We start from the raw sequence: 13,093 nt of genomic DNA on the forward strand, positions 1-13,093 counted from the left end.
GTAATGTAGAATAAGAAGTAAAAATCTTGTTGGGCAATGCTAACTCTCATTGAAGTAGTTTTTCTGCTACTTCTTTGGAAAGAGTTGATATAGCAACTAAAAATGAAAAATTCTTGAGAAATTGAATATAATTAAGGACAGGTGTTGACTCTGGTGGGTTATAACCCACATTTAAGTGACAGTAAGGATACCTTAATGGTATGGATGTCTAATTATTTACAACATAACACCAGTAACTTAAGCAGAATTTTCTGGTGTTCTGTACATTTGAAAGAATTGTATTGTATAATATTGAAATGTGTTACTTTGTGTCAGTAAAGAGATTTCAGTCATAGTTTTTAAAAAAGGCTTTTTATATGCAAATTATACAGTTTTAACATTTTTCATATTTTATGCCTATTTATTTTTTCTCAAGTTCATCTTTTCTACCAATGTTTTGTATTTTATTTACTGCTTAGAAGTATGTGTAAAAGTTCTATATGGATCACTTATAATTTCTTCCATTTTAAATTGGTCCTCAAAGTCAGCCATATGTGCTTTTGATTTTACTAAATCTTTTTGTTGTTGTTCAGTTGGCTTTTTTGTGTTTTGTTTTTTGTCTGTACTGGAGATTGAGCTCAGGATCTCCTGCTAGCTCAGCAAGTGCTCTATTGCTGAGCCATACCTCCAGCATTATTTTATTAAACGTTTTGAAACTTGGATTAATGGTTTATTACTAATAGTCAGTGGGATAATAGTTTTCTTCTTGGCCAAGGTTTAGTTTTAGAACTTTTTCCTTGTGAAGAGGGAAGGGAATAGAGAGGAGAAATGGAAGAAGCATAAAACATACACATATAGGTACCCATAGTTTTCTTTTCTGGCATAATTAGTCTATAGTATGGACTGGATTATTTGTAGATTTAGTTGCATGGGCTGGGAAGGTGGCTCAGTGGTGGAGCGCTTGCCTTGCATGCATGAGGCCCTGGGTTCGATTCCTCAGCACCACATAAGCAAAAAGAAAAAAGCCGGAAGTGGCACTGTGGCTTCAGAGGTAGAGCGTTAGCCTTAAGCTGAAGAGCTGAGGGACAGCGCCCAGGCCCAGAGTTCAGGCCCCACGACTGGATCCCACAAAAAAGAAAAAAAAAGATTTATATATGCTATATCATATGATATATATTTATATGCTATATCATATGATATATTTTCCCTGGCAATGGTTGGTTAGTCTAAATAAATCCAACCCAGCAAGTCTAGTTATTCTGTGCCATTTATGCTTTTCTATCTAATAGTAACAGTTTTTATTACTAATTTCCATTTTTATGTGTTTACAAAATATTTTTCAGAAGTCTATAAATATATCCACTTGAAGTAATTAAAATTTGTTTGGTATAGCTCTTTTTATTTACTTACAATTTTCCTAGCAGAAAAATTTTATTTAACCTGTCTCAGGTTTATTCCCTTCTAGTTAGCCAGCTGATTATTTGGCATCCATGGGTGATAATACTGTTTAAAATTTTTGTTTTGTTTTCTTTTTAACTGTATTTTTATTATCTTTTAGTAGTTGTAAAAAGGAGTTACCATTGAACAAGTAAGACCAAGAATACAATATGACTTGATCAATGTCATATCATCCCTTTCCTCATTCTCCCCATCCTTTCCAACTCCATCTCTCCCTTTAATTTTCTTAATTTTGTAGGATATACACTGGCTATTATGACTCTAGCAGAGTAATTTATTCTTTGATGTGTTCCAAAATTTGCCCAGTTCTCTGGTATCATTAAAGAAGATTAAAGAAGACTTTTTAAGTAAATAAAATCATTAAAATTTCCTTCTACTTTCTAACTTAAAAGAAGTAATTATTTAATGCAGAGATAAATATCATAAACTTTGAGAACCAGTTGTCAATTTGATTCTGTTTATGCTCAAATTACTTTTATTGTGAAGCTGAGAAGGGACTTTAAGATTAGAGGTTTAAACTATACCTATAAATGGACAAAACTACACTTCTAAAATTGAGCATTTGGAGTATACAGTAAGTAACTTGCATTCCTCTACTTTAAACCATCATTCCTCTTCCATACAACAAATGATTTTTGTCTGGCAGGGCATGGTGGCACAAACATTTAATCCTAGCTACTTGGCAGACAGAGATTGGGGAGGATCATTGTTTGAGGTTAGCCCCACAAAATGTTAGGAAGACTTAATCTCACCAACAAACTAGACGTGGTGATACATATTGTAATATTTGACAGGCACAAGTAGAAGGATTTACAGTGTGATGCTGATCCTAGAAAAAACAGGAGACTTTATCTGAAAAATAACTAAAGGAAAAAACATCTGGAGCCAGGCTCAAGAAGAAGAGTGCCTGCCTAGGAAGAATGAGGCCCCAAGTTCAAAACCCAGTATCATCCTCCAAAAGAATTTCATACCAGCAATAATGTATGTTTTCCAACCTTCATAAGTAAATGTAGATGTTAAAGTAAATCTATAATGTAGGTTTAGCCCTTTTAAAGCACTGGTCCAGTATGGACCAGTTTTCATTTTGATTCCCATATTACTTTCATACATTCAGATATCCATATTAATGAGATGCTTGCCTGAAATCATAGTTTACTCTGGGGATTGAGGTAGAAGGATCATTTGAGAGAAGCCTAAGTAACATAGCAAGTTCTGTCTATAAAATAATAATAATGATGATGATGATGTAATAAGTTATTAATTATTGAGCTTAAGAATTATAGAGAAGTTAGAAACTGGAATTCTGACCTAAGATGGGACTTTGATTTGAAGAATGGTTAGATATTTGAAAAAATAAAAGGTTGGGTTTTTTCTTAAGAATGATATTCTTGTCTTGATTTCTAATATTGTATTATAACTTTTTAGAGGTTTTAGTGGGACTCAAAACATAGATATTTAAAGAATTTGTTGTTTACCATATTAGAAAGCAATGTGAAGTTATACAGCATGTGGAATGTGGTGACGATTTAACATCACCAATTACTTATGTAACAGTTTAATTTTTATAGACTCTGTGTTTTGCTTATATAATACCTTTTGGTTTTATACCTGTTTGGGGCTTCACTAATAATATATCTTTTGGCTTGAAACCTTATAATAGTCTTCCTCTTACTGTATTTATCTAGTTCATGTTTTCTTTATTTGTCTCTCATTTATCCCAACATCATATACACGTGGAAATGTGGAAAGATTGGCAAAAACAAAGGATGAAGAGATTAGTGCACCACAAATAACATAGACTTTCTCTATGAGTGAAGAAAGGTTAGGTCATCTGCCAAATATTAAGGGACAATGAAAGACGAGGTATACTTAATCATATTTTTAGTCATCCATATCTATATCTACATATCTAATATGAATGATAAATGATACTTATGGTAATAATGATCTGTTACCTGTGGCTAATAATTGTAAGACCCAAATTTTAACTAAAATATGTAAATTTTTCTGAAAATGAAACTTATTTACTGTGCTTTGTTTTTGTCAAAACAATGCATGTTCATTATAAAATCTTTTAAGTTAGACAAAACATTAAAGAGCACAATTTCTACATTTCCAAAAGAATTGTAATGACTAAAGTCCTCTTTATTATTACTTCGTTAAAACTGAGGATTGTAGTTAAAAAATTGCCAATTAAAACTTACTAATGAATTTACCTTAAGGATGTTGTTAAAGTCATCACTGTAGCTAGTTGGTGGCCCCAATATAAAAATAACAATATAGAATAGTTTTCAATCTGAGTGACACTGACAGTTTAGTTCTCTCTGCAACTGACCATATCACTTGAGTTGCTGTCTGCCAGGAAGTTAACTTTGATTTTCCTACTTTATTATAAATAATATTGTGCTTTGATGAGGATTATCTGTCATTGTGTTTGTTAGTATACTTCTAGGTTTTGCTTTTTCATGTGAACTTGATTTTATATATAATCAGCTGTATGCAGAAATACTTTTTACTTATATTTAAATTGCAGTAATACAATTTATGTCCTTATTATATCACTGAATAACCCATATTCAGATACAAGCAACTTGATCACTTCTATTTCTAGGAAATTATATTTTAAAACTCTTTGTAACCAATAACAATACTATCTTAATATACTGCTTCTCTTATCAAACAAGCAAACCTCATGATTTCTATGATACTTCTAGAAGCCTGAAATAACTGATACTTTGTTATTATACTTTATTATTATTATACTTCATTTGGGAAGCATAACCAGGTGGATAACTTTAATGAAATTAATTTATTTTGTGGATATATCATTGCTGTTTATAATATTTCTTAGTATTTGTTCATTTTTTTGTAATCTTGTTCTTTATCTGGTAATTTGAGTAAATCCCAGTTGAATTATGTTGCCACATTATGTCTTCAAAAGGGCATAAAGTCAGTACACATGCTTCAGTAATATCTGGTTGTTTTACCCTTATGTTTCCAGTTGGCAATTTGAAATTATGGCTTCAACTGCACTTTAAATATGTGATAATAGCATGTGTTTCTAATAAGGGCCAGCACCATTTTGTTCAGATAGTGTGAATGGTTGTCACTCATATATGACAAATGCACCTTCATCTGCTTCTTTGATAGCCCCCTAAAAACCATACCCTCAAATCAGGCCGATGAAATTAGCTGCTGTGTAAATTGTGTGTCTGAGTGGTTCATTATCTAATCACCGTCAGAACCACAGTGATAAAGTAGATTGAAGCAGGGAAGAGGTCTGCCAGATGATTTCAGCCCCCCCTCCCCCAAATCTGGTTTCCCTTGGAAACCCTAATAGTACAGTTTAGAACTTCAGGCTTTCAGGCTTGGAATTCAGTATCTTTAATGTATCCAACTTAGAAATGCTAGTAGTTATGAATATAATTTTTTTTCTGTGAAGGCCGTGATTTTATTTCATTCAGGTTTTGAAATGTTGAGGGGTTTGAACTACTATTTTATTGCTACTTCCTTAATATTACTAAATGGAAGAAAAAAAAAAACTATGTCCTACTTGCATAGAATTCAGAAAAATCTATTCAATATAGTAATTTGCTCACCTAAAAGTCTTTCTCTCTAGTCACTTATGATCATAATGACCTTTGGTATTGTTTATTGAACTGCTTCCCTTTAATTCATTTTAGGTGCTTTTGAAGATGATGATATCACACACGTGGAAGGAAGTGTAGATCCCATCCGAGACATAGAAATAATACATGAAGAACTTCAGCTTAAAGATGAGGAAATGATTGGTCCCATTATAGATAAACTAGAAAAGGTGGCTGTGAGAGGCGGAGATAAAAAACTAAAACCTGAATATGTGAGTAAAAATTTGCAGCTTCTTTAGATACCTAATAGTTTATTTTTACTGATTAAAAAGTTAAATACATAAAGTATCTAATATTACTATGTTGTTTTAGAACCTGAGAGTTATTCCTGTTAACTTTTTTTATGTTGTTTTCTGGGGGACAACCAAGGGTCATGGATGATAATGATAGGTTATTTATATGTTCAAGCAAGGCAAAATTAGTAATGTTGAGTCTTTATATGATCCAGGTATAGATCTTTGAATTTTAACGTTCATTGAAGTGTGATTTTGTGATGACAAACTTACTGGGTTCAGAGAAATGATTGTTTATTGATTTGAATTTGTGATTTACATAAAAGATAGTTCTTCCATAGGGATTGAGGTTAAAAATACACTTAAACTGGACAAATTTTTTTCTTTTATACAATGAAAACATGCCATTGTCCTTATTATTCAGAATATTGTTTATCATATTATTAGTGAATATTATTAGAAATGTTATAACAAATGTTTAAAAAATTTGTCTTTGAAGTTTTATATATATATATATATTATTTAATTGGCATTTACATTTAAAATAAGACGAGTCCAGGAGCTTATATTTTATTATTAACACTTTCATAAACTGTTGGTGTTATTTAGGAATCTTCGTTATGAGAAAGAGCTTTCCTTTGCTCCTTCCCTTCCTTCTTCATTTGTTTACAGTCTTGGGAATTGAATCCAGAGTCTCAGGCTAACCTCTGAGGCCTGGGTGCTATTCCTTATCTTTTTCTGCTCAAGGCTGACACACTTCAGCCACATCTTCACTTCTGGCTTTTTGCTGCAAATTGGAGATGAGCTTCTTGGATTTTTGCTGCTGTTGTTGCCTAAACTGGCCTCAAACTGGGATCCTTAAGCTTCAGCCTCCTGAGTAGCTAGCAGGCATGAGCCTCCAATGCTTGTCTTTTTGTTTTTGTTTTTGAGATAATCTCTCTAGCTAGAGAATCACTCAAGATACTCATGTTTCTTCTTCCTTAATAGCTGGGTATAGCAACCATAAGCTACCACATCTAGCTTACTATTTTTTTATATGTTCATTTTTACTTTATTTTTTTAACTTAATTAAAATTTGTGTGTGTGTCAGTATTGGGGTTTGAATCCAGAACCTGAATGTTGTCCCTTAGCTTTTTCAGCTGGTGTTCTGCTACTTGAGCTACAGTTCCACTTTCCTCTTTATGCTGGTTAGTTGGAGATAAGAGTCTAATGGACTTTTCTGCTAGGACTAGCTTTGATTATCAATTCTTAGATCTTTGCCTCTTGAGTAACTAGAATTATGGGCATGAGTTACTGGCAATTGGCCTTTTTGGTTTTTTGTGTGTGTGTTTTTTTTTTTTTTTTGAGGGTGTGGTTCTGCTGGTCCTTGAGCTTGAATTTAGGACTTAGGGCACAGTCTCTGAACCTTTTTGTTCAAGGCTAGTCCTCTGCCACTGGAAGCCACAACTTGACTTCAAGCTTTTTGGTAGTTAATTGGAGATAAGAATAAGCTACTCAGGAGGCTGAGATCTGAGGATTGCGGTTCAAAGCCAGCCCGGGCAGGAGAGACTGTGAGACTCCTATCTCCAATAAACCACCAGAAAACTGGAAGTGGCACTGTAGCTCAAGTGGTAGAGCGCTCGCCTTGAGCTGAAGAGCTGAGGGACAGCGCCCAGGCCCAGAGTTCAAGCCCCACGACTGACCAAAAAAAAAAAAAAATATCATGGACTTCCCTCACCACCTCTCTCCCACCCCTCACTGGTTTCAAACTGTGATCCTCATTACATGTATGAGCCACCAGTGTCTGTCTCTGTATTCATATTGTATTGTATTGCATTTATTTATTTTATTTTGGTCCTGGGGCTTGAATTCAGAACCTGGCTGTTGTCTCTGAGCATTTTTGTTCAAGGCTAGCACTCTACCACTTGAGCCACACAGCTCAACCTCTGGCTTCTTTGGTAGCCAATTGGAGATAAGAGTCTCACAGATTTTCTTGCAAGGGCTAGCTTTGATCCTCAGATCTCAGCCTGTTGAGTAGCTAGAATTACAAACATATGCCACCAGTGCTTGGCTATAGTCCTGGCTTTTGTTATTTTTATTTATTTATTTGTTTGTTTATTTTAATGCTGTCTGTGTCTCTATCTTTGTCTCTCTTCCTTATTCTGAGAGAGAAGAGAGGTTTAAACTGGGCTTTAACTTAGATCCTTGTGCTTGCTAAGCAGTCACTTTACTATTTGAGCCACTCCCCTGCCCTTTTTACTTTCATTGTTTTCAGATAAGGTCTCCCCCTTCCCCATGCCTGGATCATGGAAATATATTCTAATTTATTGGGAAATGAGTATGAAAAAGTGAGTGAGTGGGTAGACCATTTGACTACTTACTATGTTTTATTACTTGGTTGTTTTTCTATAGCAGAATTTTATTTTTATATTTTTTTATTTAAGGAAATAAATTTCTGTTAGGTAACCTTGGGTAGGAGGTAGAGGAAAGAGAAATGCATATTCTTTTTAAATGTACAACTTTGTTGTAACCTGTATTCATCAAACTTTAACTTAGTGCTTAAGCAAAGTGTTTTGAAGTTTGTGTCTGAACATGGAAAATAAATATGGTATACAGACACAAGATCATAGGCTTGAGGATCAAACTGTCTTCATTAACTTGAGTTAATATTAGTATAGGTGGTATAATTTATAAATAAAATTACGAATAATCTTCCCCTGGATATGGTGATATGTAGAGCTCTGTAATCTCAGAATATTAGAGGTTGCAGCAAGAGAATTGTGAGTTTGAGGTCATCTATGGCTACATAGTGAGACCCTGCTTTAAAAAATCATAAAAAGCTCAGTGTGGTCGTCCATGTCTGTAATTTAAGTTATTTGAAAGGCAGAGGTCAAGATTGTGATTTAGGGCCAGCCTGGCAAAAAGTTAGTGAGACTTTTCAGCCAGTTAGACAGTTGTGGTGGCTTACATCTGTAATCAAAGTTATGCAAGCTTAAGTAGGAGAATACTGGTCCTAGACTGTCCCCAGCAAAATCCTAGGCCCTATAAGAAGAATAATGTGTTTTATTTTTTTCAAAAGGAGGAGCAGGTAAAAATTCTTCATGAATTGTGTCAGGATTGTGCAATTTTAAGTTGCAAAGCCAAGGAATACTCATAAGACTTATTTTTCAAAATCTAAATATATGTTTCCAGCTAGTTTTCTTAAAAGTAGAACATAAATCTGGGTACCAATACCTCACTTCTGTAATCCCAGCTACTCAGGAAGCTGAGATCTGAGAATCATGATTCACAACAGGAAGGTCCATGAGATTCTTATCTCAAATTAACCATCAAAAAGCCAGAGTTGGAGCTATGGCTTAAGTAGTTGAGTGCTAGCCTTGAGCAAAAGGCTCAGGGACAGTGCACAGGCCCTGAGTTTAAGTCCCAGGACCAGCACCAAAAAATAAAGTAGAATTTAAGGCAAGGATTGTAGTATAAATAATTCTTTCCAAACTGTCTCTAGAGATACACATGGAGGAATGAAAAATTTATACTGGAAAGAAAGAAAATATAAAGTATGTTAATGAATAGGTTGCCACCATGGACAGCAGGGGCTTGATCTTGCTGAAGACTTCTGAAACTGGAAAGTACTTTACAGTTAGGCGAGTGAGTATGCTTGCCTTAAGAAGCTATGTCAGCATGTTCTGGGCCTATGAAGATGTGAAAATAGGCAAGCCAAATTTGCTGCTCATCTGTCACTCATTATACATTTGATCCTTTTATTCTGATTATTCTACTTTTTTTTTTTCTTTGTATGTCCTGGGGCTTGAACTTTGGGACTGGGTGCTATTCCTGAGTTGCTTTTGCTCAAGGCTAGCACTTTACCACTTGAGTCATATCACCATTTCCAGCTTTTTCTGAGTAGTATATTGGAAATAAAGAGTCATGGACTTTCCTGCCTGACTGGCTTTGCACTATGATCCTCAGATTTCAAATTCCTGAGTAGCTAGGATTACAGGCATGAGCCACTGGTACTCTGCTATTCTACTTTTTTTGTTGTTGTTATTGTTCTTTTTTTTTTAATTCACAAGTTTTAGTTTGGTGGTGTTAAATTTTTTAATTCTGATTTATCTTAAATTTTCTCTATAGAAGGTTCCTATATTATTATGATAGCAACTAGTTATGGTAGGGGAGTTTCTTTTTAAAATACCTTCTCTTATGATACCAATGAAATGATCTAAACATATAAAATATATAGATTAAAATAAGATAAAACTACCTGTGAGTAAGATAAGTAGGCTATTTTTTTTTTTTAACTAAAAAGTTAAAATTTATCTTGAGGTCACAAGGGAGCAGAAGGAAAAGATTAGGGCAAAGAAAAAAATTGTGGTAATTACACACAGTATTGAAATGCCTGATCATAAAACAGACCATCAATTATGTTACAGGAAAACCAATATCAACTTTTCTCTTGTGAAGCACAGTGATAAGCACATTTTTTTTTTTTTTTAAAAAAAACAGCTTCTAAGTTACTACTTCTTTTTTTGGGGGGGGGGGGAGGGGGAGGCCCGGTCGTGGGGCCTGAACTCTGAGCCTGGGCGCTGTCCCTCAGCTCTTCAGCTCAAGGCTAGCACTCTACCACTTGAGCCACAGCGCCACTTCCGGCTTTTTTCTTTTTGCTATGTGGTGCTGAGGAATCAAACGCAGGGCTTCATGCATGCAAGGCAAGCGCTCTACCACTGAGCCACCTTCCCAGCCCCAAGCACATTTTTATATGTATAGAAGGTGGGTGCAGAAAGAAGAGACAAGGAGGTGAATGTGTTAGGTACAGAGAGAAATGACAGAGACTACTTTCTCCTTTGTACTTCCTTTTTGTTTGTGGCCTCCTCGGGGTATGTATGCCACATCAATTTCTCTTCATAAATTGCTATCATAATTTGTGGGCATTTCATATTAGCTTTCCCTCCCCTCCCGAGCCCCTGAGCCAGGTCTACTTTATCTGTGTCTTTCCATTTCATTAGGAACATTAAATTGCCATAGGAATCTGCACCAATTATCTTTTCTGGTTCCAGTTCTTTCTCAAAGCCCCAAGTGATATTATTGCTCTGCTTTCTCTTCTTTTTGGATTTGGTAACACCAGCATTGTTTCGAGAACTTGAATTTCTTCTTGTTACTTTCTGACTTCTCTGTGGGTTTATTCCCCCTTCCCCTTTTCATTTTCTTATACTTTCTCATAAACTTAGAAATCAGTTCAGAACAATCAAATTTTTCTCAGGTTTCCAAGTCTTGTGCTCATCAGAAAAGCCTTTCCATGCCACCTCCCCTTTACATGCCTGTCTAGCAGCTTTTCCCAATGTACTCCTCCTCATTCTCTGAAGAAGAACTAAACTGTCATTTGTCCTTTTGGTTTTCCTTCCCATGTCACAGAGTATTCCATCAGAAGGAGTAAGACTACCAGGTTCCTTAGAATTTCTGGGAGTTGAGCTGAGCTGAGCAGTTTAGGTCAGAGTGCTGGGTTTAAAACCAAACCCATGGGCTGGGAAGGTGGCTCAGTGGTAGAGCACTTGCCTTGCATGCCTGAGACCCTGGGTTCGATTCCTCAGCACCACATAAGCAAAAAGAAAAAAGCCAGAAGTGGCGCTGTGGCTCAAGTGGTAGAGTGCTAGCCTTGAGCTGAAGAGTTGAGGAATAACACCCAGGCCCAGAGTTCAGGCCCCACAACCGGACCCAAAAGCAAAAAGAAAAACAAAACAAATAAAACCAATCCCATGTTAGATGCCAACAGCTAGGCATTGTGGCTATGGCCTTCCTTGCCTGACCAGGAAAACAAGGATTAATATATGTGTTCTTCAGTTTGAGGAAAGGAAGAAGAAAAATTTTCCTCTATGCCTTACTGTAGAAGAGAAGCCCTCAAAATAGGAGATAAACATGAGTTCTCTCATTTATCTACTAGATCTCCCCCATCTCCCCAGCTACTGTGTTCTTTCCCTCTGGGCTAACAAGATGGATCTCTCCTCTCAGGCCTGGGGCTTGGTGTGCTGGCAGCTCCCCCACCTACTAACTGATTATTCTCCAGTACTGCAGATTTTTTTCTCCTGTTCATTCAAATGTTTCTTCCTTATTTTCTAGATAGTCTTCTGGAAATTCAACATTCACATCCCTCACGATGAACTTTCCAGTTTCTAAAATTAGATGTCATTTATATTTTTATGTAAATAGGCAGAAAAAACCCTTGGATTTAGATATAACCTAACATAGAGCGTAGGAGTAAGGTTGAAACATTCTAACATAAGCAGTACTTTTTACAGTATGTCTTGGGCTGGGAAGGTGGCTCAGTGGTAGAGCGCTTACCTTGCATGCCTGAGGCCCTGGGTTCGATTCCTCAACACCACATAATCAGAAAAAAAAAAAAAAAGCCAGAAGTGGCGTTGTGGCTGAAGTGGTAGAGCACTAGCCTTGAGTTGAAGAGCTGAGGGACAGCGCCCAGGCCCAGAGTTCAAGCCTCACGACCGAACCCAAAAACAAAACAAAACATACAGTGTGTCTTGCAATGTAAATTAAGTAAGAATGAAGAAAGTAAGAATGAGCAACTAGTTCAGCCAGATGTAGTAGCTTCCTGGGACTGTTATAGTTAAGCAGCAACACTGGATTGCTCGAAAATTTTTAAGAAATTTATATTTTCATAGTCTTACAGGATTAGAAGATGAATGGCAGTGTTGGCAAAGCCTCTGAAGCTTCTCATGATTTTGTGTGTATGTGCATGTGCGTGCATGCATGTGCATGCTCCAGTACTGGGTCTTAAAAACTCAGGGCTGGGGTGTTGTTAAAGAAGTCAGACACAAAAGGACCATGGTTATATGGTTCCATGTATGAGGAATACCAAGATAGGTAACTCTATTAAGACAAAACTATAGATTGATGGTTGCCAATGTCTGGGGAAGAGGAAATGGAGTAGAAAATATTTGATGAGTGGAGTTTTATTTTGGAGTTATCGAAATGCTTTGAAACTTGATCAAAGTGCTAGTTGTATAACTAGATAGAAGTGGTGAATTTATAAAAAGCTTTCATGCTAAATAACTTTAAAATGATTAAAATTTTGTCATATGAATTTGATGTGTGCGTGTGTGTGTGTGTGTGTGTTGCTAGGACTCAAACCAGGACCTTAAACATACTAGGCAGGTTTTCTACCAGTGAGCCACATCCCCAGTCCAATGAGCTTTTTTTCCCTTAAATAGAGACTAAAGATGTAAGATTGGATTTTTGTTTTGTTATTAAAATTTGTATATGTCTAGCAATATTAAGCTTAAAATATATAAAGCAAGAAGTGACAGACCTAAATGCAAACAAAACAAAATCTAGAGTCTAACAGACAATCTTAATAATTCTTTTAAGACTAAAATAAGCAGACAAAAAAAATAAGCAGACAAAATTTTGCTAAGAACATAGAAGTTTTAAACAACTCAATTAAGGAACTTGACCTAATTGACACATAGAAAGAACAGTACACCCATCTTTTCAAGTAGAAATGAAACATTATCAAAATTAGCCACATCTTGGACCATAAATCAAATACTATACCCAAACCCCATATACATTTATACACTTGTACATCCACTATGGAAATGAATGTGAAGTGTGTGTGTGTATACGCTCACGCACACGTGCGCATATGTGTGTGCACTAATCATGGGGCTTGCACTTGTTCCTGTGCTTTTTTACTCAAGGTTAGCACTACCACTTGAACCACAGGTCCACTTCCAGCTTTTTGGTGGTTAATTTGAGATAAGAGTCTCATGGACTTTAATGTTGAGGCTGGCT

General features: G+C 35.8%; 1 protein-coding gene and 1 pseudogene across 1 annotated transcript in view; one reads left to right on the forward strand and one right to left on the reverse strand.

Moving 5' to 3' along the window:
- The window catches only part of Ola1 (Obg like ATPase 1), a 122,950-nt gene that overhangs the window by 58,952 nt on the left and 50,905 nt on the right, over nucleotides 1-13,093 (forward strand). The window contains exon 5 of the mRNA XM_042694149.1: nucleotides 5,121-5,296. Coding sequence (XP_042550083.1) covers nucleotides 5,121-5,296 — 176 coding nt within the window. The remainder of the gene's footprint in view (nucleotides 1-5,120; nucleotides 5,297-13,093) is intronic.
- Nucleotides 10,123-10,695, reverse strand: LOC122120060 (annotated as a pseudogene).

This window comes from Dipodomys spectabilis, unplaced genomic scaffold (assembly GCF_019054845.1).
Source record: "Dipodomys spectabilis isolate Male_0828 unplaced genomic scaffold, ASM1905484v1 ptg000174l, whole genome shotgun sequence".
Taxonomy (NCBI): Eukaryota; Metazoa; Chordata; class Mammalia; order Rodentia; family Heteromyidae; genus Dipodomys; species Dipodomys spectabilis.